This window comes from Miniopterus schreibersii, assembly GCF_964146895.1.
Source record: "Miniopterus schreibersii genome assembly, chromosome: 12".
Lineage (NCBI taxonomy): Eukaryota > Metazoa > Chordata > Mammalia > Chiroptera > Miniopteridae > Miniopterus > Miniopterus schreibersii.
The window spans coordinates 44,946,299-44,972,358 of NC_138112.1; the positions used below are offsets into that span (position 1 = coordinate 44,946,299).

General features: G+C 36.4%; 2 protein-coding genes across 3 annotated transcripts in view; both read right to left on the bottom strand.

Annotated features, from left to right (window-relative positions):
- COPB1 (COPI coat complex subunit beta 1) overlaps positions 1 to 13,248 on the bottom strand; it is a 32,539-nt gene extending 19,291 nt beyond the window's left edge. Inside the window, exons 1-8 of one of the 2 annotated variants that reach the window (XM_081155000.1) lie at positions 12,989 to 13,248; positions 12,155 to 12,304; positions 8,655 to 8,884; positions 8,124 to 8,293; positions 6,526 to 6,640; positions 5,202 to 5,294; positions 3,352 to 3,489; positions 1,416 to 1,535 (exon numbers count right to left, since the gene is read on the bottom strand). In XM_081155000.1, coding sequence (XP_081011126.1) covers positions 1,416 to 1,535; positions 3,352 to 3,489; positions 5,202 to 5,294; positions 6,526 to 6,640; positions 8,124 to 8,293; positions 8,655 to 8,884; positions 12,155 to 12,245 — 957 coding nt within the window. In that variant the 5' untranslated portion in view covers positions 12,246 to 12,304; positions 12,989 to 13,248. The remainder of the gene's footprint in view (positions 1 to 1,415; positions 1,536 to 3,351; positions 3,490 to 5,201; positions 5,295 to 6,525; positions 6,641 to 8,123; positions 8,294 to 8,654; positions 8,885 to 12,154; positions 12,305 to 12,988) is intronic. The other variant, XM_081155001.1, reaches the window with a different exon arrangement.
- A 3,622-nt stretch (positions 13,249 to 16,870) lies between these two features.
- Positions 16,871 to 25,977, bottom strand: PSMA1 (proteasome 20S subunit alpha 1). The gene is made up of 10 exons (XM_081155494.1): positions 25,795 to 25,977; positions 24,419 to 24,463; positions 23,997 to 24,098; positions 23,771 to 23,874; positions 21,770 to 21,858; positions 21,089 to 21,159; positions 20,861 to 20,990; positions 19,646 to 19,725; positions 18,355 to 18,465; positions 16,871 to 17,238 (listed from the first exon to the last, which is right to left on the bottom strand). The coding sequence occupies exons 1-10, from the start codon at positions 25,795 to 25,797 to the stop codon at positions 17,182 to 17,184; spliced, it is 792 nt and encodes a 263-aa protein (XP_081011620.1). The 5' UTR covers positions 25,798 to 25,977; the 3' UTR covers positions 16,871 to 17,181.
- Between the last annotated feature and the right edge of the window lie 83 nt (positions 25,978 to 26,060).

The window sequence follows — 26,060 nt, forward strand, 5'->3', positions numbered from 1 at the left end:
TCACCTTAAGTCTTTGATCAATAATAAAATCACTCATGGTGGAAGAACCAGATATTTTTGGTCTCCCGATGTAATGCAATATGAAGTATACAATATCACATAAGGTACATTCAAACTAAAAATGTTTACTCTATCAAGCTTCAGATTAAACTAAGAGTTTATAAGAAATACAAAAGTCTAAGGAACAAGCTAAATGACACCACCAGACAGCAACCAGACACATCCAGAGGAAGGGAATCTTACAGGACAGTTGGTCTGGTCTCTTCAACAAGTCAGTGTCATGAAAAAAAGAAACTGCTTGCCCTGGCTGGGTAGTGCGCAGTTGGTTAGAGCATCATCCCGATACACTAAAGTTTAGGGTTTGATCCCCAGTCAGGGCACATACAGAAAGCAACCAATGAATGCATAGATGAGTGGAACAACAAATTGATGTTTCTCTCTCCCCCGTCTTCTCCCCTCTCTCTAAAATTGATTAAAAACAAACAACAGAAACCTGCTCAAATAAGAGACTTAAGGGACGTAACAACCAGATATGATATACGGCCATAAACTCAAAGAAACAAACGAAAAAGGGCATTAGGGGGACATCTGGAAAAATTTGAGTTTGGAGTTGGTATTAGATAATATTAAGAGATTATTACCAATTTTGTTAAGTGTGAAAATGTTATTTTCACTTTGCAGGAAAATGTAGTATTTTAAAGATGCATACTTGAAAGTTATAAAAAGTCTAGAAAATAAACTCCTATATTGCCTTCACTTACACTCACCAGCTGTTAATATTTTGCCAAATATACTTTATCATACTCTCTCTACTCCTAAACATTATAGTGTAATAAGGATAATTTCTTATATAACCACAATATAATTATCAAATTCAGAGAACTTATCATTGACACTAATACCATTAACTAATTTATAGTCTATATTCACATTTCTCCAATTTTCCCAATATTGTCCTTTACAGACAATTTTTGGTGGTTGTTCTGACCCAGGATTAGCACTGAATTTAGCTGTCCTGGGACTTTATTTTTATAATAATTATTATTCTCACAGAATAAATAGGTATGCTGATAATTTTCTAGAATATAATCAGTTTTTATTTCAATCAGTTGATAAAATTATTTTCCAAGAAATGTAAATTACATTCAAATCAAAACAAATATATCTCTATCACTAAGAATACCAAGTATAGTACAAACAGAAAAAAGATAACATATTAATTAATATTAGAAATAATTTTCTATGGCAGACACATTACCCCAAAAGGCCATGGTGATTCAAGAGTTATACCTTAGTTCAGCAAAATTTAAACTGCCCAGTCTCCAAATATTTAAGCTAATAAAGACGACAAGGCTTGGGAATGATCTCAAGTTGAAAAAGATTTTTTTAAGATTTCTCTTTCAAATAACATTTACCTGTAGCACTCGTTCATGAGCAGGATGCTCTTTTAATTCTACCAGTCGATCTAAAACTATGAGCTTTACATTGTTGTCACTCTCCTTAATAATTAAATCAATGTAACACTGAGCAGCAGCCTATGTAAAAAAAAAAACAAAAACCACATTTAAGTACACATTCATCTATCTTTAATATAAAATCTGAAAATAAAAAAAATTTTAAAAAACCAAGAAGCCAAAATATATTCACTACTCCCACACTAAAAGTTTATACATTTTCCCCCAGAGGATTATGTCTCTCTATTCTCCTAAATTCTAACAAATCTCATTATTTTTCAAGTTTACAAAAGAATAGAAGCATCAGAAATTTAAAAAGGGACAGCTACAGGCAGAATTACTTTTTAACAACCAAAAATTAAGGATATTAAGGAACAAGGCATAAAAAAGCACATAAACAATCCCAAAAAGTATAGCTACTGAGTATCTTTTTCTTTAGGTGCAAAGTCTAACACACCTGCATTACACTGCAGAAAAATCAAGAATATTAAGATGACGCTAAGTTATTAAAAGCAGAGGACAAAGGAGCAAACCTGAAAGAGCTCCCAATGGCCTGAACAATTTGATCAACAAAACAAATGACAGTAATATAATATTGGATTATAATCCATACAATAAAATATCCTTACTGGCATAAAGAAAGAAAGAAGACAGAGGAAGGAGAAGGGACAGCTCTTCCTTGCAGAAGAACTCCAATTAGTAAATGTAGAATGAGGGAAATAGAATATCACCATTAAAATACCACAGTAATAATTGCTGTAGAAAAGATCCACTTATTAGTTGGTGCAAGTTTAAGAATAGACTATATGCACAGTTTCAAAGTATCTCCCATGATATTACTAATTACGAAAAACAAAATTGTAACTCAACAGTGGGGAAATCTGGCAGACACCACCTTAACCAATTGATCAAGGTTAACATCACCAGTGATGAGATATATCAGCATCATGTACTCCTTTATGATACACTGAGAAAGGCACATCACTTCTGTGGTATTCTTCCCTCAAAAGGCATAGCCTCACCATAATTATGAGAAAACATGAAACAAATTCAAATTGAGGGATATTTTACAAACTGATTCAATACTCTTCAAAAGTGTCAAGATCTCGAAAAACAAGGAAAGACTGAGGAACTGTCACAGACCGAAGACTAACATATGACAACTAAGTGTAATGTGGGAACCTGGACTGGATCCTGGGCAAGGAAAAGGGCATTAGTCTACAGTTCAGCTAACAAGATGGTTCCAATTGTAATTTCTTGGTTTTGAGAACTGTATGATCTCTATGCAAGACATGAACATTATGGGAAGCTGAATGGAGGGTAATGGGAACTTTGTCCTATTTTTGCAACTTCTCTGTAAGTTTAAAGTTATTTTAATATAAAAAGTTTTTAAAAAATTTAAAGTACTGGTGTTTATAGCAGTAAATTCTCCTATTTATACCATCTGGCTTTCTAGAATAATTCATTCTCTGAATATAGGAGGGATTCCTCAGTACTGATATAATAAAGAAGAGAAAGATAACATTCCACTACTGAAAATACTTACTGGAACCTTTTTAGGATCCATCATTTAGGCTCCAGAATTCATTCTCCCAGATCTAGTTTGCAATGTAAAGTATGGGAAGAGAGCTTAAAATACCAGAACCATTCCCCCAAAACCAGAAATATTGGTATTTTCTGTCTCTTTCTCTCCATGTACATATGTATGAAAGCAGGAAGGAAGAAAAGAAGGAAAGTCAGACTATGTAAGGAATCAAATAATTTCGTGAAATTTGTAGTGTTATCTCCATGCTATGTTATGCTATATAACAACAGAGTAAACTGCAATGTCACTAAATCATAAGCAATAAGACAGAGTACCTATCATCTAACTGGCACCAAAAGAAATAAGCAGTACCTTGATTGCAGTAGGTGCACTGGAGAGGGTCACTAAAGTTCCAGCGGCTTCATATTTTACAGCAGGACTAGATGACTGTAATAAGTTATAGATGCAGCGAATGAAACGAGCCCTTTCTGATGGATTAGCATGACAGACCTGGAGAAGAAAACATTTAAGTTTCAAATGACTTCATGGACAGTTGTTTTCAAATAAATTTTTAAAAATAGATGTCAGCTTATGGGATGCTAGTTTTCTTAGCTTGAAAGCTAAGAATAGTCTTATAAGGACATCTGAAGATGCCAACCAACCTGGGATGAGACACTGTGACACAAGACTGGTAATTTCACAAAGAAATAGGTTTTACTTCAAATAATTGTTGCAGCTACTCATTCATTCATTCAATAATAATTTATATTTTCACTCTTTCACAAGAGGTTTTCAGATGATTTATAATAAAAGATGCATACTATACACAAGTGAAATAGAAAAAGAAAATGTAAAGTACAAAAGCAAGGACGACGATACATTAACCAAGTACACTACTGTGGGTACTATGATACAATGTTACATTTGGTCCTAAATTTCTATTCTGGATGTCATGTCAAAAAGGGAAACATGATGGATTATATAAATCTCAATAGCTGATAAAAGGACAATACCAGTTCTTAAAGCAAGAAAGATAACCTCTTTTTAAAGTACTACTGCTAACTTGTTACCATATTGGGAGACAACTAAAACTTTGTATCTGTTCTAAATGCACCTTAACACCTTTACCTGTGAAGAACATATTCCTTATTTTTTCCTTTTGAAGTTGATATTAATGTTAGATTTTCCTAAAATGTATCCAGTCAAATCTTTATTACTAGGGCATGACTCAAAAGTTATTCCCTCTTACTACTGGACAAAGGACTAGATGACTGTAATAAGTTATAGATGCAGCAAATGAAACGAGCCCTTTCTGACGGATCCTACTGGACAAAGAAGTCAATGGACAGCAGAGAACCTCTATTTTTGAAAATCTCAGAGGCATCCTTAAACCATACATATGAATTAAAAGGAACTATATATTTGCAGTTCTGGTTTCATCTTAAATGCCAATTTCATATGACTGGTACCCTGTGTTAAAAGGGGCCACTTTCGGGCAGAAGCAAAGATGGCTGTAATGCCTTAGCTTATGAGTTAGTGCCTGTTATGAGTATTTTTTGCCCATATCATCCTATATAATAAAGTTTTTCCTAATATGTATTTTGTTGGCATCCCATGGTATCAACCAGCAAAAATGGGTTTTACTGCATGTTTTATTTTATCAGAACATTAAGATGTAATTCTTTCAAAAAACATATAAAATTAAAATGTTGCCAATAAAATATTTCATTTTAAAACCAAGTCTCTTATCTAGTTTTAGACTTTTTATTGGTCAGTGACCTACAATGTCAATATATTTAAAGTATCTCTTCTCTTTTGCTAATGAGGAACATAGAATTTATGGCTTCTTTTGTTTGTTTTTAGATTTCTAAAGTAATTTGGTGTGTACTCAAGAAAAGATCTTGAATTTTATTCCAAAGCTTAATTCATAATCTCCTCAATGACTGAGCAGCATTCATCAATTTCTTTGCAGCTGCACTGGGTCAAGCCATGAATTTTTATAGAATTCTTTATAGAGGTTTACAAAGAATGGAAGCAACTACTTGGAAAATACAATAAACCAAAGGAAATAGAATAAAAAAAATTACTTTAATAAGCCATGCTATAAAATATGTCTACTATTAAAATATATTATCCTAGCAATTAAGCAGCTTCCCAGAAAGACTATTTTACCATATCTTAAACTGTTCAAATTTATTTTACTCATCAGAGATTAGTCTTACCTTATAAATCAGCTCAACAATAACCAATTGAAGAATGTCTCCAAATGTCTGAACTTGATCAATACAAGTACTTAGGTAATCCAAAGCTCGATCCTAAAAAAATAAGAATATATTTATCAAACTTCACCTCGTTCAATAAAAGGACTTAATGCAACTTAAAAACAACAACACATACACAACTAAATAGAAAACAAATATGGAAATCAAGGCAAAGAAAAATTAACTGTCAGAAAAAAAATGAAGGTTAATACATAAATATAAGCCATAAATTCAAACATATGTTCTAGAAATGGGTCACAAATCTGGGGTCTGAATTTTCTTGCAGCTAAACCATGGAGAAAAATACTAAGTATTCAGGGTACATTATTCAGGGTACCTATACAATCAAAACAAACCAGCTGCTTAGGAGTATAGTTCTTTCTATTTCTGAGACCAAGAAGAAAAATCTCATTGATTCTCATATGCCAAACACTGTGATATGGAGAACTATGGCCTCAACATCTCTACAGTAAACGTCTCAACAAATTTTATCAAACTATTTCTGATTATGTCCCTTCATGTAGGTAACAAAAACATAGATCACTAAAACCAACTTTACGAAAGGATAAAACATTGTGAACTAAGTAAGTAGCTTTCCTATAATCTGGTTTACAAAGATAAAACAGCGGCATCTAGATTTCAGAGAAATTAATAGATTCCATATTTTTCAATCTTCATGCATATTATTTCCCACATTTTGATAAGTACTGGATAGAAAAATTCAAAGATTAGATGCCACCAAGGTGTGCAAAGTAGCTGCTAGCCACCAGGAGATCCACATACGTTAACCACCAGCAGAGCTGGACGTAGAGTTGATATCCACTTACAAAAGAGTCTAGTAACACCACACATCTACACTGAAGGCCACCCTTCTTTCACAGACATGGCTCAGGGTGAACCTTATACAAAGCTACTCTTTTTCTTTATTAAACAATTTTAGATCTATGCCAAGAGAAGGAAAAATAGGCATCAAAGATCCAAAGTAGAGGACCACAGAATATGGCCATAATTTCAATCTAGAAAACCTGTACAGTAATTGTTATTAAATGCCTCATCAAGGCTTACTCTGAGAAAGAATATATACATAAGCAATATTCCAGAGAAAGGTTAAGACAAACCATTGTATTTTTATAAAATTTAAGTTCAACAATCTAAAAAAATCAAAATATACAAATCACATACTATAAACAAAATTACTGACTATAAACTTGTTTAGGCCTATGTAATACTTTTAATTCTCATTTAAGTAAAGTCATAAAAGTTTTTTTTTTAAAAAGTACTTCACCTGATCTGCGTGAATGAGCATCATAAATGCATTCCGTTTGCAACTTGCATCCTTCTCATTCACCAGAAAATCATGTATCAGTTCAGGAGCATCAGGTATAAGATGTTCAAAATTTCTTGAAATAAAACAGGTTAACATCCATGTTTAATAAAAACCTACTTTGTTATTTTATTTTAGTAACTCTCTGGACACTACCAAAATTAATCTTTATCATACTTTATAACAGTATCAATTGTTTTGCTTTTAAAAACTTTAAATCAATTAGAAAATTGTGGATAGGAATCAAAAGCTTACATCTTCATCTATTAAGTTACCGAATTATATTTTTCTAGTTCAATACAGAAAAAGCTAATTTATTCAACATGCTATCTATCAACTATCTTGAATAATTGTCTTTCATATAACTTCAGAAATAAAATATCAATGCTCATAATGACATCCTCTTTAAGAATTATCGGAGAAAAAAATTGTCCCTTGAATTTTACAAGTTATGCACTATATTTACTTATTTTCTTACTGACTTATTTTGGAAACATAAGTATTTCTCACAGAATAATGAACACAGGCTTATTAAAAATCATCACCTAACTTGAAGAATTATTAATTCACAGCCATTTTTGTTTCAGCCATACCCCTTCCCACTTCCTCTCCTCCCATATTATTCTGAAGCAAATCCCAGACCAGTTATTTTATTTTGTAAATATACTGGTAAGTTCTCTAAATTAAGAATTCTTTCTTTTTAAAACTAATCATAATGCCCTTATCATACCTTAAAAATTTAACAATTCCTTAATATCATATATAGATAGTGTTCAAATATCCAATTGTCTTAATGGTATAATTTTTGTGCATGTGTTCAGTATTTAAGCCTAAATACTGAAATTTGTGTAGTCTCTATGGCAGCTTTCAAGGAACTCTACATTATTAACCAAAATAACACTTTCCCTAACAGATAACAAAATCTAATATAAAGTAAAAGAACTGAAATTATGTAATAATCGAATATTAAAGTACAAAGATATTTATAAAAATTACATCCTACTTCTAAAACGATTGTAAAAACGAAGCATTTTAGCTTCATCTAACTGGTACTTTGAATTGTTTTTAAAATCCAAAACCTTCAGCTTTCTAAGAACAGGAATTAGTTGAGAATTGTAACACTTCCTTAAAAAGTTCCCTCCTTAAGGCCTCTAAGGGTAAAGAGACCCACATTCCATAAAAAGAGAATTCTAAAACAGTCAAAACTCAAAAACTTAAAGTCTTTAGGGGCTAAGTTAATAAATTAATTAAGTGGGCTGGAGTGACAACTGAGAATGACAGGCACTGTCATAAAACGGAAAGTGTACACCTGTTTAAAAAAGGGGCTACTGTCATGAATTTCAGCAGACGGCTGTCATGCAGAAACTAGGATCCAGTGTCGCCAGATCTCTTGGCTTTTCATGTTGACAACTTAATGATAACAAGGAAAAAATCTTGTTTAGGACAAACAAAACACATCTGCAAGCTACATACAATCTGTAAGGAACCACTGTGGAACCTCTAGTCTAAAAGATTAAACAGTCCTCACAAAACTAGGTCAAAGGAGTGTATTTATTTACCTATAGATAGTATAGATGGCCAAAACAGCATTTCTTCTAACATAGCTGTGACGATGCTCCAAACAAGCACGGATAGCTGGCATTAACGGTTCTAGCAGTTCTGCTTCTTTCAATTTGCAAAGAAAACGAAGAGTAGATCCTCGAATAAATTCATTAGGATGCTGAAGATCCTGATATAAAAATTTAAATAGGAAATGTTGAGTTCCAGCATTTTACAAAAAAAATTTAACGCAAAGTTGTCCAATGAAAAAAGTCAGAAAGGTTTAAGGAGAAAGATAATTTTCATCAGAGTCCTATTGATTAAAGCAATTTTTATTTACCACATCAATGTGATATATTCTGTGCCAGTTTTTTATTAATAACACATAAAAATGTTTGGAAATGTGTGGAAAAAGTAACAATAAAGCTTTTTATGATAACTCCTTACAATTTCAGTTCCAAATATCTATGAGTAAAGCAAAGCCCCTTCCACCAATTTTACAATTATCTAAAATCAAAGCAATATTCACAGGTAATTCTGGTTTAGTTTACCTTTCTATATGCATCACATACAAGGATCATTTCATGTAAAAGTCTCCCATCTGGAGTGGTTTTAGGAACAATCTCCCAAAATACCAGAAGTAATTTTTTGATGGTGTGATCCTGAAGAGGCAGCACAAAGCGAATGATGGTCATCAGAAGTCCAGGAAGCTTTTCCCCGTTCAGAATCATGATGATGACTTTCTTCAAAGCTTCAGTCTTTGACTTCACATCTCCTTTTTCTGATTTAAAATTTTTTAAATAAAACATGATTATTTCAAAAGAAAATTTCTCATATAATTTTAAAAGCAATTAACAAAGTAAAACGTTTTCTCACTTTATCAGCAGCAAGGGTAATAAAGGCACTAACCCAAATGACAAGGATTCTCAACCTTGGTTATGCCACAAATAAGCCATATGACTTTACACAGGTGATTTACCTGTGCACCTCATGATTCTTTACACACAATATGAAGGCACTAGATTAGTTCTCTGGTCCCTAACCAATGGAATTAATGCAGAGACCATAAATTTATAGGTATACTACATAATGTATGTCTCAAACATGCATGCACTGCTTTTCAAAATGTAAATGCTATTAAGTGCTTCTGAATTCAAAGTAGCTTTTAGTCAGTATTTTCTCAACCAAAGTTACAACCACTATTGTGGAAGGGTGGATCAGTGACATGTTTTCAAAAGTAGGAGACCCTCAAACTCAAAAAGGTTGGGAAACAATGACTAGATTAATTCCAAGATCCCATCATATTCCTACAGGCTATAAAACTTTAGAATCTTTCTTTAAAATTACCTAAAAATTGGAAAAAAATTAAAATATACTAGATTAGTACCCACTGTTTAGAATTAAGGATAACACATTTAAGATGTCAGTTTACTGTTACTTAGCCTAAAAAAATATGCACTATAAAGTATTTTATGCAAAACAATCTATAACTTCACATCATTATCACTGAATACTAAAAGTTTATGGTACATCTTTTGGATCCAAAATTCAAAGGCAAAAATATAAAAGACAACCACCCTGAATACTGATGAACTTATGGTATTCAAAAATCTTTCAAATCCAAAATTCAAGGGCAGAAATATGAAACAAGCACAATGCTACAATTGTTTTGATCATAAAAATAATCAAGTATCTAGAAGGGTGGGCAAAGAGGGATGACAAAGGTCTTTAATAATCTTAGATTTATCATGAGTAAAAAACAGAACTAGAAATAAATTTCTAATACTTAGAGCAAAGTAGCTACTAAATAAAGAATAGAGTTCTTTGCTGTTGTCAAAGAGACAGAAACTGTGAATTACCAGTCTGTAGAAAAGAATTATACCAGGTAAATCAAAAGTTCATTCTAGTCCCCAAAGGCTAATTATCTATTCCTATACTGGTATCATATTTTAACATGTTGCAAAATAAAGAATATCCTCAGGTATTTGAACTGAAAACACAGTGAGGGTTATTGCCATATTTATCCCACCAGGGTCAGTATTTTTGTTTAAAACTGACTAACTTCTCATGGATCTCTCCCTGCTTCAGAGTATTATATCCCCTGCCACACATAAATAAAAACTGGTGTGTGCCATATCAAATCAAGAAATAAATGTGAAAGGATGGAGTATCAATCTAGACAAACTTTGAGTTTTTAAGTCTGTGAGGATGTCAATAACAAAGCATCAGGAGAGGTGACAGTAGCTGATAGTTACAACCACAAAAATAAGACAGACAAGGCAAAGTTCTAAGTGGCTAAAGTTGTATTCACTGAGCCTATACAGGTTTTCCTCTTTGTCCCAAAGCTTCCTTTCTGAATTTAAAAAACAATGTTTTTTCTAATCCACTTGATACTGTAAAGGACAGAGTCCAAACAGCATAAAATTGTATCATTATAATGCTGATGGCTTCTTTTGTTCCAGTTTTTGCTTACTTTCCAAAAATTAGCAGATCTTAAAGTTTAGCAGGATAAAAAACTACTTGTAACTAACAGTGAAGTTTTAAAAGTTTAATAGCAAACTCGTAAAAAATCTACATTTATATCTAAAGCCTCCTCAACACCAATTTCCATTTATTCCAACAATTCAAATTGAGGTGGGGGTGGGGGATGCTTTTATCCACATCTTCAAAATTTTCAAAACTTCTGTTCCTTTATGAACATTACCAAAAATATGGAAAATTTAAAATATCAATTCAATTCACCAGAATATACTAAGTACTTCATACTCCAGAGAATACGGTCATCAGACCACATATCCAGTGATTAAAGGTAAAGAAAAGTGTAGGTAAAGCAACTCAGTATTTCACCAAACAAAAAAGTATTTGTTACTCAAATTGGAAACCACTTCTAAACTTTTTCTCATCTCAACTCTTTTGAGATGTCAAAAAATATATATAAAATTTTAGACTACTTATTTATTTCTTGGTTAGGGAAGATTAGTCAAGGCAGCTGCAATTAAGAAAGGGTATTGTCTACAATTAAGGACAGATTTTGTTCTTCACCTCCCTAGCTATAACCTTAAGTATCAGAAGGGTCTAAAAATAAAAACTAAAGTTTACTCATTAATTTTCATTTCCCTGTACTATGTGAATATGAATACATACACATACACACACACCCCGCTTTTGTATATAAGGATATCAGTTTAAATTCCATAAAACAGGGTTTCTTTTTCCTTCTCTAAAAACAGATCTCAACAGAAACCTAATAAGTAAACTAAAATCAGGAGGTATTCCATCACTACTTATAAGAGATAGGAATACACAAGTAAAATATTGTCTCCTTTCAAACTGCAAACTATCTTCTAAAAGATACTTTCAATACCTGAAGCATAATTTTCACTCTATTTTAAACAATAGTTATCAGTTTAAGTTAAACTTATTTTTAGTAGTTCAATTAAACAAAAATCATTACTTTGGAATGTGGGTTACTTAGAAACTTTTTTTTGACAGAATCACAAAAAGGAGGGACAGTATACAATTTTAAAATTCAGAAATATAGTTCTTGTTTTCTCCTTTGCATAAATGCTTTAAAAATGAAAAGCTTAAATCTTTTCGGAAAATACTTGTGTATTCCAGTGTTGAGTTCACTGTTCAACAGGTAGTGTACCCAAAGAACAAAGTTGCTTTAGTTTCACAAGCTAAGTAATATGAAGTTAAATGCACAAAGGAACTAAGACATTCAAATACACATTCTCTCAATCTGTTACCTACAAAGAACTGTCAGCTATACTTAAGCATAATATATAAAACTACACAAGCCATTATGTTATTTTTAGAAATATCTAATAACTAAATTATTACATTTAGCTTTACTAAGCTGAACTGAGATGTTGTATTTCCAAAAACCAAAATTACAAGTTGAAAGGTAACAAGTTTTCATTTTTAATAAGACAAAAGGTCTATTGAAGAGATCTTAGAAAAAGCTTAGACAAAAATTAAGCATTTCTAATTATAAAGGAACCTGAAGTGCAAATGAGCTTTTTATTTTCAAAAAATTGTCAAAATTTACCTAGATCATTTTTTAAGCTAATTTCGGATGGTGGTTCGGAGTCCATTGGCACGTTAATTAACGTGTAGCACACATTCTCAGCAGCCGTCATGGTTTCCGGTGATAACCAAGCCTTGATGCAAGATTTAGGGATAATAGATGCCAGAAAACCTAGAAAAGTAAATACGAGGGTATCATTACAAGTAAAAAAGCAAAAACAAAAAAACCCCAAACCAAAAACACAACCAGTAACTACTGCGATCTTTACTGTCTAAAGTTCATTCGGTTTAGCTTATGAAGTATTAGAAGGGTTGGGTCAATCTATATTGTGTCCCATAAAAATGGAGCCTAAAAACAAACAAAACACCCAAAAAACCCACTTGTCAGTTTCGACCTAAAGTAGATCGTGTCGCACTCCGCCGCCCCGCCCAGGGTTTAGAATGTCTTCGCCGAGTTAAGGCCCACCACCCGGTGACAGTCCCCGGGCCCCGCCCCGCTATGCTCCAGAAGTGATTGAACTCGGCGGCCGATCCGCACGGCTCCCGGGAAGAGACCCCGTGCGCGACGATCCCGCGGAAACCTCCCGGCGTTTTACGGCGCTTAACGGTGGCAGCCGACTCCGCGTCCGCGGGTCCCTCCATCAGCGCACTGCGCCCCCACGCCCCTTCCCGGTCCCCTTCTTCCCGCAAAGCGAGCCGCGGGAGGAGCGGCGAGCCCAGGGGCTGTGGGAGGGAGGAGACCCCCGGCCAGTCCGCGGGCGGGGACCCGGCGTCCGGCCCAGAGCTTCCCAGACCCCTCGCTCGGCTCCGCCAGGCCCGGCCGCCAGCGGCCTAGTCGCTCCCCTTCCGCCCGTACCTGCTACAGCGCCGGTTCCTCCGATCCGCCCAGCTCACCGCGCCTTTGGGACTGGGGGCTCGCGGCCCGCTACCTGGCTCCGAGGGGCAGCAGCTGGGGCGACCGCGGGACCGTCCACTCGGGCTCCAACCCCAGCAGCAGCGGCGGATCCGCAGAGTCCTTGGCTGACGTGGAAGGGGGTGGGGAGGCGGCCCGGCTCCGGCCACCTCGCACCTACGGCAGCCCGGAGCGGACACGCGGGCTCCGCCGCGCGGCTGCGCGCTGGAGCGCTCGTCCGCGTCTGTGCGCGCGCCCGCGGTTGGCTTCGGCCGCAGAAGGGGCTCCAGACGTATTTATTGTTTTCCCTACACGCCCGAATCAAGCGCTTTGGTCAGTTAAGCGCCATTTAGAAATTGTTTCTTATCCTAGGAATATAAACAGCCAAGAGGAGGAAGTTTGGAGAGAGGGGACACACACTATACATAGGGCTGTGTGGTCCGGCAGAGAAGAGCAGAAGATGGGGGGCTGGAAGCCGTTTTCTAGTTCACCCACTAATAAATCAACTGGGAAAACTACTATATACCATTCGGATCAGTAACTAATAAATTCTTCTAATAAGGGACACTAGATTATGTGAAGATCCATTTCCGCTCTTAACATCTGCAGTAATAATCTCTGCCTCTGCAGTTAGGCTGGAGTTGCTTGATATCAAAGTCTCACTCGTGATTTCTGGTTTTTTGGTGTGTTTTTTTTTTTTAGTAACGGTCCCTTTCGTGATCCTTTCTGAACACCCAGTAAATTATAAAATTTTTATGCATAAAGAGACATTCACAGTCACTGTTTTAAAGGATTTTATCTCCAAAGACCTAATTTTTACAGCTACAATCAGCTATAGCAACTTCGGATTTTGCCCATTTGAGGTTCTGTACCCCTGCCCCGCTCAAAAAAGGGTTTCTGGCCAATTATTAAGTTTTAAAAATTGAAACCTTAAGCAAAATATTGTGACTACAAAGAGGTCTGGCAGAACTTGGCCTTGTTGACAGGTTAACCTCGGTTTGGGAGACAGAACACATCTAGTGCCTCCTCCACCTAGAATCCAGCTATTTTGAGATTTCCTCTTTTTTGGAACCATCAAGCAAAAAGTAAGTCCTTGGATACCCAAAACATATCACAAAGGCCAGGTGTTTATAACACTTTCTGAGTGCTCCTCAAATCCTCTGCATTCATTTTTTAAAACTGTTTGAGATCACTGTAGTGACATAAATACAGAAATCCGATATACTTTTCACCTAGTTTCTTCAAGTGGTAACACCTTGTCTAATAGTAAAATATCAAGTCCAGGTAATTGACATTGATACATTCACTCCTCAACTTCACCAGTTTTACATGCACTTATTGTGTATTTACCATGTTTAGACTCTTGATCACATCAAGATAAGGTACAATTCCACTTCAAGGATCATTCCTTTTATAGTTACAGCCGCTTCCATGCATAACCCCTGACAACTACTAACCTGTTCTCCATCCTGTAATTGTCATTTCAAGGATATAAATTAGACAATGTAACCTTTTGAGAATGGCTTTTTCTTCATTCCACACAATTCCCTGAGATCAGTTCAAGATGTGTGTACAACAGGTTGTTCCATTTCTGTGTATTTATTTTTAACATGGAATTTTTACAAATGCACTTACCTGGTTTCCAAGCCCACCTATCAAGAAATGACAGTCTGTTGGCATGAAATGAAGCCCCCAAAAAACATAAAAGACAGCATTAAAAAAGCTCAGCAGTTTAGGGTTACCATGGATGGTGTAGGGGTGTAGGACTAACCATGCCCTCGGACTAACCATACCCTCTTCAGTTGCCCTGGAGACTCCACTGTATTACAGAATAAAATTTGAGACAATAGTCTACTTTGCTTGCCAAATTAAGTAAACTATTAAATATGAAAAAAGGCAAAAAAAGTGATGTTCTATAAAACCTTTAGGTCTGCACTTGAAATTATCATAGGCAGTTCATATTGTTGTATATTCTTAAATACAGAGCTTGTTGGTCAGAGAGCATAATCTTATATACCCTAATTCTTCCTGACTTGTTAGAACATGTACTTTTGTTTTGGGACTTATTTTTACTCTAGCATGTAATTACATCATTTTGAATGCTTTTAAAATTATAGATTATTTGAGAGCAAGGACCTTGACATATACCAAGGATCATAAAAATTTACATGTCTAGGAAATCAAAGCCTAGAATAAAAGGGATTTACCCCAAATTGCAAAATGGCCAAACACTGAAAACGCTGGAACTAGGACCTGAATCCTGTCCCCTACTTTACTGCCTCTTATTTTTAACCATACCAGTTCAAAGATGTATATATAGATGCTTGATAAATTCCAAGTGAAATGAATAGCATCTTTCTAGCAAAGTGACACTTTCCATGAAGACATTAGGAATTCTGTTTATAATTAACACAGTCTAAATGGAATGACTGAGTATAACAACTAGACAAACATGAAAAGGCATCACAATGAACTCTGTACAGTGGAGTTGAATCTTATTGGGGTTAGGAAAATTTTAAGTTCTAAAGTCAGCGTATAAGACTAAAATGACATATTGAAAAAAGTTACTAAACTTGTCCCCAAAACATAATACAGGTCAGTTTTGTTTTTTTTTTCAACTGAGTGCCAGCCAATTGGTTTACATTTAGGGAACAGTGTACAAACGATGCGCGCACACACACACATAATCCTTAAATAATAGAATCACTTAACAAAAACCAAGGTTCACTTCAGGAAAGGCACAGGGGAAGAGATCAGCCTGAGGAAAGAGCAGATTATGAAATTTCCCACTTATTCTCCCTCTACCAGATTATACACCCATTGAGTCTGAAAGCAAGTGGGAGGACTCCCTCTCATTCAGTATTATTTTGTGTTTGTGAAAGTCACACGTGCTTGATGCAACTCCATTGTTGGTTAAATCGCTACATTATCTTACTTGTGCCCTCATCCAAAGCTCAAATGGCAGACTCCTGAGGCTACTCCAGGATGGAGATATCTCATACATTCCTATAGTCAGAGGTCTTTGTCCCGACAAGGTTGCTAGTTTCTCTTAACCACTCTCCCCTCAAGAAGTCACAGAAAGATTAATACCTACTAATGCTTTAAAAAGTTTTGGGCAACCTGGAAAAAAATTAAACTAACGTTTTATGAATTTTTGAGTATACAAGGTGTTTCCACATAAATTCTCTGATTTAACCTTCAAAATAATTCTCCAAAGTATTTTCTTAAAATAGGGCTAAGTAACTTGCTCAAAATCAGTAGCAGCTAATTAGTAAAATTAGGTCTAAAATCCAAGTTCCCTTCAGAAAGATACGAATCTTAGAAAATAACTTCTCTAGGCTTCTTAGCAGCAAGATTTTGGACTGGTTTTATTAAATCAGATTTCCTAATTTCACTTTGCATGGTCTAAGATAAAAATTGTTCTGCAGTACTATATGTTGGTACACAGCTCACAGGAATAATGGAAGGGAACCTAAAGATTGTGTAGGAGTATGGCCGGGGAGGATAAGCAGAAATGATGGTTTCAGCTTAAAACTTCCCTTTTGCTATTTTTGCAAAAGTTCCCTACACTGAGACCAGAGCTATCACTACTGCCATCTGCTGGTTGGAAAGAAAAACGGTTCATCTGTGAATGTTCCGAACCAAATCTCCAAGAATTCTCATGCAGCCAGTCCATACACTGGGAAACAAGTATAAGGCTGTGATAGATAAGAGGTATTATTTTTCCCCACCACTAAAAATAAGGCAATTTATTTCACAAACATGGCAAACGACAAGTTGTAATCTCAGACTACTATCTATATAGTTGAAGCTACTTAAAAAACAAATAAAAACCCAATACACCAGCAGATGAAACAATTTTATTTCACAGTTGTCTTTAAAATGACAAAGACACTATGTTCTTCATATAAAAACATTAGTACAGATAACTATACTTTCTAGAAAATGATTATATAGACCCTTCTCAAAAAAAAAATGCATCCCATTATATGGTTTCAGTGAAGCTGCTTGGGAAAAAACTCACATCTGGACTGATTTCTAAAACATACCATTCCACCACTGCATCTTTTGGTTCAAAGTATAGATTACTGTCATCAGTACACGTTCCTGCATTCTTACACATTTGATAATAGACATATAGACTGGGGAATTATCACTTAATGCTCCATTGGTTCATCAGCCTTTTCTGCAGGTTCATCAGCAGCTTGAGCAGGCTTAAGAGAGGAAGAAAAAAGAAAATGTACATTATTACATTATAAAGAAGTCTATGAAAAAAAGGGGTTAGGTATATTTTAAATAGTTTCAGTTCACTGTCCTGTTGAAACTTCTAAACAAAGGGTTTCTTTGTATTTTTTAAATAGATATAATTTTATGGTTCTCAAAATCCAAGCATCATTGAACAATTCTAACATTTTATCATACTTTGTCTTGCTCAAGAATAAAAAGCCTTCCAACAGCAGTTTAAATAATGCAAATCTTGCTCCTCCAAATACCAACAATATCCTTTTCAAATTGAAAAGAAATTCATGCTATTGAAGAAATTTCTGTAAAGAACACTTTACTTTCAATAGCAAATAAGCATCTATAAATAGCAAATGTGTATTCTAAATATTCAATATAAAAGACCAGTATTTAACCTGAGATTCACCAACACATCTTGATCCTTTCTCAATATTTGTGAAGAGCCAACTTAGTTTCCAAAGCTGGTCCCCAGTGAATTTTCTCAAAGTTTCCACTACTATAGACTCCTGGTTAGCCCTATGGCTTGCTTTAGACGACAAGATGTGCCGAAGTGATGCTGTGCTAGTCCTGGCCTTGGCCTAAAAAAATGCCTGGCAGCTTTCACTTTGGAGCTTTTGAACTTTTGCAAGCTCTGAGCTGCTACCCTCCTAGAGAGACCCTTGTGAAAGAGTCCCCAAGATTACATGGACAGAGTCTCTGCCATTCTAGCAGAGGTCCCAGCCTTCTAACTGTCCCTCTAAGATACCTAGAAAGTATGAGTAAAACCATCTTGCATGTTCCAGCCCTACCCCAACTGACTGCAATGTTTAAGAGACCCAACTGAGATCAGCAAAAGAACCATTTAGCTGAGCCCCAGTCAACCCACAGAGTTGTGAGAAATATGAAATATATAACCAATCAACCCTTTTTGTGTTAATGGAGATCACTGCCTCCTCAGTATTTTACTTTACTCAGCTTAGTTTTCCTACTGTCATTTGAATTATAAACTTATCTCATCAATTAAAGACAAAAAATTGTAGATTTATACCATTGTGGTAGGAACAGCAGTTTACTATAGAACTAGGGCCTCTTGTGTTATGATTATATACCTGTGCCTTTCTCTGTGGCCTTTCTTCAAGACCTTCCAGGAATGGAGACACATCATCATCATCATAAATCGTAAACTCCAAGTCTTTACCAACAATTCCAATGGAAACATTCTGAGGAGAAAGAAAAAGGTAACAATTTAAAAATCATGAAAATTTAGGCTGAAAAATGCTTATGATAAAATGTTGGGGGGGAAAGCAGAATAAAAATCTATCTAGTACTTGAATAAGACTTAACGAGTAAGCCCTTATAATTTGCATATTTAAATACTGCTTTTGACAATCATGAGTAACTCCAAAGGTCTACGTCATCTAGAAAATTTGCAAATTGGCTCACAATGGGAATGTGATGCAGACAAGTGTGAGGGAGCAAACCACTTAGCTAGAAAGTAAGCCTAACTCCTAAGAAATAATCAAATTTCTCATTAAGACAAGACATGATGGTTCTTACCAAAAAAGCAGAGTAAGTTTTGGGATCTAAAGAGAGAGTTTGTTGTTCCACTTATTTATGCATTCATTGGTTGATTCTTGTATGTGCCCTGACAAAGGATCAAACCTGCATCCCTGGCATATGGGGACAATGCTCTAACCAACTGAGCTACCCAGCCAGGGCACATTCCACTTTCTGAGTGAGGCCATCCTTGACTTCTATTTTAAATTATACCTACCATACCTCCTTCCTATACCCAACTGGTCATTCTTTCTCCTCTTAACTTGTTTTATTCTTTCTACAGCATTTTTCATCTTCTAGTATACTATATAACTTACTTATGGGTACACTGTCTATCTCCCCCTACTTGAATATAGGTAACATAAAAGCAAAGATGTTTATTGTGTTTATTATATTCTCAAAGCTCAGTGCCTACAGATGGGAGGTGCTTAATACATATATAGGGTGTCCCCCCAAAAATGTATACACACACTTTGAATAATTATAAAGGCAGTGTTTATTAAACCACATTTCATTTTCAAAATTGAGCTATCAGCTGTTAAAGTGTGTATACATTTTTTTGGGACACCCTGTATTTGTCAACTGAATTAATAATATGAAGATACTCCTATCTGATGAAGAAATAAAGAACATTCTACATCTACTTGTTTTATACCAAAAAGAAATGTTCAAAAAGAATTTCAAAATCAGATCACTAGCGAATAGTTTAAAGAGAAAGAATGAGCGAAGCAAACATCTCCCAAGTTAAAGAACTGTAAACATACACTCCTCTATTACTTACATTTATACAATATATGATTAAACTGTAATATTAATATCTACAACTGGAAACATGATATTTACCTTTGTAGTCAGGTCCTGTTCTGCAGGAAGTGTCTCTCTTAAAGCACGCAGGCCATGCTTAACCAGTTCATTCAAATTGCCTATATATAATAAATTAACTGTTAAATTTCTAAATTCCATCTTCATGCTAGCTTTCTTTCACTTGTTGGGTTTATACACTGAAATCATGGTTTTAGTCACATACTAAATATATCACAATAAAAACAACCAAAAGTTTAATGTTTAGCCCTATAATCTTCTAATAATAAGACTGCTGATTATTGCTTTATGTAATAAGAGGACACATGATTTTTGTTACTAAATTTGACTTTTCCTTATGCTAAGTTAAATCAAAATCCTGATTTACAAATGTTAAAGCTCAACGGTTTGTAGAATATATTCTGTGGAATGCTAGTCACTGTCTTTGCTCTTTATAAAAGGAGTTTCCAACTCTTTCTATATGGCCAGTATTACCCTGATACTGAAACTAGACAGAGACATCACAAGAAAATAAAACTATAGATCAACTTGACTTATGAATACAGACACACAAAAAACTCAACAAAATACCAGCAAACTGAATTCAGCAACATCTGTGTGTTTATATAAACATTTATATATATAATTTACATTACACACTAGGACCAGTAGGGATTTCTCCCAGGAATGCAAAGATGATTTAACATTCAAAGTAAATGAATGCAATAGACCATGATAGAATGAAAGAGGGGGAAAAACCCACATGATCACCTCAATAAATGATTCAAAAAAGCATGTGTTAAAATCCAAGACCACTGCATAAGCAAAGCACGTGAAAACCTGCCCTATCATCATATCTAATGTCTTTGATCTTTCTTTCCCACATCTACACTGACTTTTTACTTGTTTATGCAGAAATGTCTGTATGGCTAAAAAGAGAGAATCATAGAAAACTAGCAGTTGTAAACAGAGCTTAAGTTGATAGCTAGTACAGTGTTTCTCAACTCTGAGGCATACTTCAGACCAACTAAATCAAGAGTCTTCAAGGTTGGGGACACATACTTGATTTGAAAAAGTCCTACTGGTGAATGAAACTACTGTGGTAGTTAGAAAGGTAAAAACTAGCATGTGTAACAGAAATAATAAACACTTCATGGGCTTAATTTTTTTAAAAACTTTCTGTAAGACTAGTAGTTTTCTCCATTTAGTGTTAATTCACTATATAAAGACTGGAGGGGGCCAAAAAAAATCACTTACATTCCATGAACTCAGACATATGTCTCTCCAAGTAAGTACGAGCTGACTGAGAACGGGCTCCAATGGACATAGCTCTGCAGTCAAAATAGTTAGCAGATGGACAGGTTTGGAAAATATGAGGCCCCATATCCTACAAATATATTAAAAAACAAACAAACACATAACTCTTTGATTGAACTAAAAATTAGAAAGTTTCTAGTTAGTTTTTAAAATACTCTGTGAACTTACGTCATAACCAGCTATAAGCAGTCCAACACCATACGGTCTTCGGCCATATCTTTGTGTTGGTATCTGGGTCTCTTAAACTAGTTAAAGAGCCTGTTCTAACAAGGAATAAAGTACTATCTTTATTTTCAAGTTAAACATTATTAACAAAGAATTTTAATTTCTTCATTGCAGTATAATCCACCATAGGAAGAAGAAAACAAACAGAGCAGTATTTCTTTGGCTTACTACTAAAAATTGTTCAACTATCCACCAAAAAATGTTTAACTATTCATAAAATGTTTTCCTCCCATGAAGAGAACCTCATTTGTTTTTGATATATGCAGTCAATGATTTTGGAGGGGGGCATCTACAACCTCCAATAAAAAACTTTAAATCTCCTCTAAAAATGATGCTTGGTTAGTTTTCCTGAAATTGAACTTATCTATGTCTGCAAAATATCAATTGCTTATAAGGGGTGATAAAAGAGCAAACCAGTTCCATATTTTAGAACCCGTTCTTCCATGGTAAAAGTTCCCGTAACTCTCCTTCCAAATTTTAAACATTCTGTTACTGACAAGTAACTAACCTTTCCACACAATCTTATCTTTGTTATATGTTATAGTATTCCTAATAACTAACATAAGGATTAAGTATCAAAATTCTTTAAAGTTCATGTCCAAAATGCTAACATAAAAAGGATACTGCTTCCAATTAGAGACACAAGACGGGACACAGGAAGAGGTCTATCAAATACAAATCTGGAATCCAAACACTCCTGGCGCATAAAATTACTAAAAAAGAAAAGAGAAAAATTAGTAATTTCAAATCATAGTTATTTAAATCTAAATTACGCAGCTTGATTTCTTTTTGCTTTCTTCCAGACATGTGCATGGATGACGTTCATATAAGGGAACCAGAAAGGTATAGAAGCATGTGTTTTTATACCAAACTCTGGGGTGGTGGGTGCACATGAGGTTTTTAAAAAACAACAACAAAACACTAAAATATTCCTTTAGAAATATTCCTTTAGAAAACCTACCCCAGAGCACTTTATGGAAGAGAGAGAAGGCTGAACAAGAGAAAAAGAGCACGCATTCCCTCGTCTCTTATCCTTCCCACTCTCAACAAGATGATCTCGAATTTTAGGTCTTGAGCCAGCCAAAAGTTTAACTACTCTGTTTTTTCTTGAAAGCTGGCTAAAATTTCCCCAATAGAGCAACTGCAAGAAATAGAATCCATACTAGAACATTGTTATGGTTCTTGCCAATGGTACTTCTATCTGTAAGTGGCACTCTAGCGGAGATACTGAACTCCAGGCTGTTGAATCTCAGTTAAACCTGTCAAGGTTGAAGGAAGTCTTACATTTGGAAAAAGGGAATTCATGCCTAACTATTAAAGCCAAGAGAATAAACAACAGGTACTGGCCTTTCTTTCTGCATTGCTTTGTCCAATTTACGTGTATGTCACATCTGATGATTAAATGCTGAGGAACCAAGCTGTTTGTTCGGTACTTTTATTTAAGTCCACTTCCCAAGGCTGTCTGAAACTTCATTGCCCCAATATTGCAGGTACCAATTGCATGTGACTACTGAGCACTTAAACAGTGGCTAGTCTAAATTGAGAGGTATTTTAAGCGCTAAATACACATGAAATTTCAAAGACTTGGTATATAAAACAGTATAAAATATCTCGATAGTTTTTATATTGATTACATGTTGACAAGACATTTTAGACAGACTGGGTTAAATAAAATGTTTGACAATGCAATATATTTTACATTTTCAAGAGCTGACAGAAACCAAGAATGCTGTCACTATACTGCTGACCTAAGAGAGCAGGGGTTCACTGGGTAACTTGAAAACCTTAAACATTAGCATTACTATTTCCCCCTAGTGGTTATATTCTTTCTTCCCTAATTAAGTCACAGACCTAAACAGATTAGTTTTGGTTTATTACCTCCCCATCCCAATACACACACTCACATATTACCTCCACATGTTAGGCTACTTAACAGTAACCTTGAAAAAGATAATACTAAAAAAATTTAGAATTTAAATACCTAGCCCTGTCTCGGACACTAAGTGGTAAAGGTAGCAAGTGAACTCAATCTGTGTGATTCCAAAGCCCTAGCTCTTCACTTACACAACGCCTCTCAACTAGAAATAATTTTTATCTCCTTTAGACTCCAACAGAAATCTACCTATTCTTCTCCATTTTCTACCTTGTATTACAGACATACTACTAGATTTGCAGTTCCTAAAAGACAAGATCTAAGTCTGATTCAACTTTGTATACTCTGCAGTATCCAGAATTAAGCTTTCCAAAAAATAAATGCCTAGTAAGTTCTTGTGTATGAAAGCAAACAAGAGTAGTTTGGCTGTTTCTTAGAAATCAGACAAAAGTTGTCAAGCTCTTCTTAGACATAACATTGTCTCAAACAATATACACTGAGTTAATAAGTATCACATTATTTAGGGATTTCTCAAAAGTGTTAAGATGCTTCATTCTATTTGTAACTATTACAGAGATCAAGAAATGTAATACTTAGTAATCGAGCCCAAATCCACTGAGGTACTCACAATCTTAACTTATAAACACTCTGGTAGAGAACTCCTTAACATATCTTATCTGGATCTTTTCTAGAAATGGTATCAATTATAAATCAAAAGGGGTATTTCTTTTGTTTTTCATGATCATACTCACCATAACAGTCTAGCATCAGCAGTAAGTCCCGCGATTGAGATACCAATATGGTTGTCAACATGGAGAATTTTTTTCTGATGAGCTGCAAGCTCTGACTGTGCTCTCTAAATACAGACATTATAAGACATAAAAAGAAGTTTACGATTTTATTATCTATACAGTGAAACTTATATTTGCTAGTTGTTTTCTAGAAGAGGAAGACACACTTATTGCTTTACTCACTTACCTTCAACGCAACCAAGACTGCATGGGTTTTTGATTTCAGACCAACTGTGGCCGAACCTTGTTTGACAGCTTCCATTGCATATTCAATTTGATGAATCCTGCCCTAAAGAAAAAAAATAAGAAAATATCTTAGAGCCATCTTAAAATATTTTATAAATTTAATATTTAATATAATTTAAATATTTATAAAATATTTTATAAATTTAAAATTTAGAGTTCCCAAAACTCAGGTGAGCATAGTTAAATCTCAAGTGATTTTTTTTTTTTAGAAAACAAGGAAACTCACTTTAATGATAAATTTAGGGCCCAAGAATGTCTAAAATGATTCTATTCCATTTTCTCACAGCCTACAATCTCGTGAGTTTCTAAACAGACTGCAGCCACCAAAAGCCACTTTGCAGAAAGAGTAGAAAACATTTTTACCTGAGGGCTCCAAACAGTGACATCATTGTCATACTGGTTTCGAAACTGAAAGTAATGGGGAGGGAAAAAGACCTATTAATATAAGAACATTATAAATCCCAATTCTTAACTCGCTTTTTCATTTAAAAACGTTTTTCCTATCTGCTCCCATCCAAAATTAACACCATGCTGTTCACACCACCTTACTGTAAGACCACCGCTGCAGGCACTCAGCTGCGAGCCGATTCTACCTACACCCTGGGCGAGCGGGCGGCAGAGGAAGCCGGTCCGGACCGGCCCTCTCTTCTCAACCCCCAATCCTACCAAAGACCGCAGACAGCACTCCTTTCGGGTTCAGTCAATTACTTACGATCCTACGTGCCCACTTTCCTTCCTATCTTTATGTTCTTCCCTTATATACCACGCTTTAATAAATAGTCAAAAGCATTCCTTCAAAAAAACAAAAAACGACTATCTCAAATGTCTACCTCTTTAAGTTTCTCCATCTTTTCTTCCAAAACTCCCCGAACCACCAGCTCTTTACCTGCACACCCCTTTCTTCGCTATATTAGGTCTCATTCATCTCCGAGCCCTCGCCATGCTCAACACAGGGCCTGGTACCTAGACATTCATTTTGAATAAATAAGCACAAAAACGTCCTCAGGGAGTTAGACGTGGCCCCGGATCGCTCCGGCGACAGACCCATTCCTGCTTTGACCACGGTACCGGAGCAGGTCTACCAGAGCTGCGTACGCGGGGGACTCTGCACGGGGGGGGAGGGTCCAGGGCTGGCAGCCCCTAAGCCTGTGCTGGACCCCGACGACCTCGCGGCTCCTCTCAGCCTCCAGTCCCTCGCCGGGAAAACTAGGCGACTGGACCCAGTGACTGAAAAGGGCCTTTTCTAACCGAGTTCTAGGGCAGAGGGGCACAAGACGGACCCAGCAGGAAAATGCACGCGGGGCAGGAGCCCAAACCCTGCGCTCGAGGCCGCACCGGCAGCAAGTCGGGGGGGGGGGGGCGCTCCAGGTCACGTCCCTATTTTCTCCTCTCTCTCTCTCTCTGCCCCCCACGCAGAGCACGAGGGGCCATTCAGTGCTGCTCAGAATCTACTACACCTAAGGCACCCGAAGGGCGAGCTCGGCTAGTCCACGGAGGAGGCAGTGTCTGAGGCCCGGCAGAAAGTGAAACCAAGCCGGGAGGAAGGCCGCCCCTGACTCCCGACCGCCCCTCTCCCGGCCAGGCCGGAGATGCTGAATCACTGCCGAGCGCTCCCGTCGGCTTTGGTTTCCAAGCCTCGTGGCCCCCGGGCGCTCAGAGGACGACAGGAGACGCGGCTCGCCACCCGCCCGTTAGCGGACCTCCGCCCCTACCCTGCCCGGGCTTGGGACCCAACGCACCATGGCTCCGACGCGGCCCGGCTGCCGGCTCCAGCAAAGCTGCGGACGGAGGAGCGCTGACGAATCTACCGCTCGGCGATCTGCACGCAAGCCTGCGGCATTTTCACGGCAGAGGCGCAGGGCGGAGCAGTCTATCCCAGAGAGATCGATAGGCGCCCAACGCTTCCCCGCCCTCGGAGCTCCGGGCTCTCCGAGGTGGGCGGGGCCTCGGAGGAGGTGGAACCGAGATTGGCGGGAAACCCGGGGCCGGCTGCGGCCGCGGCCGC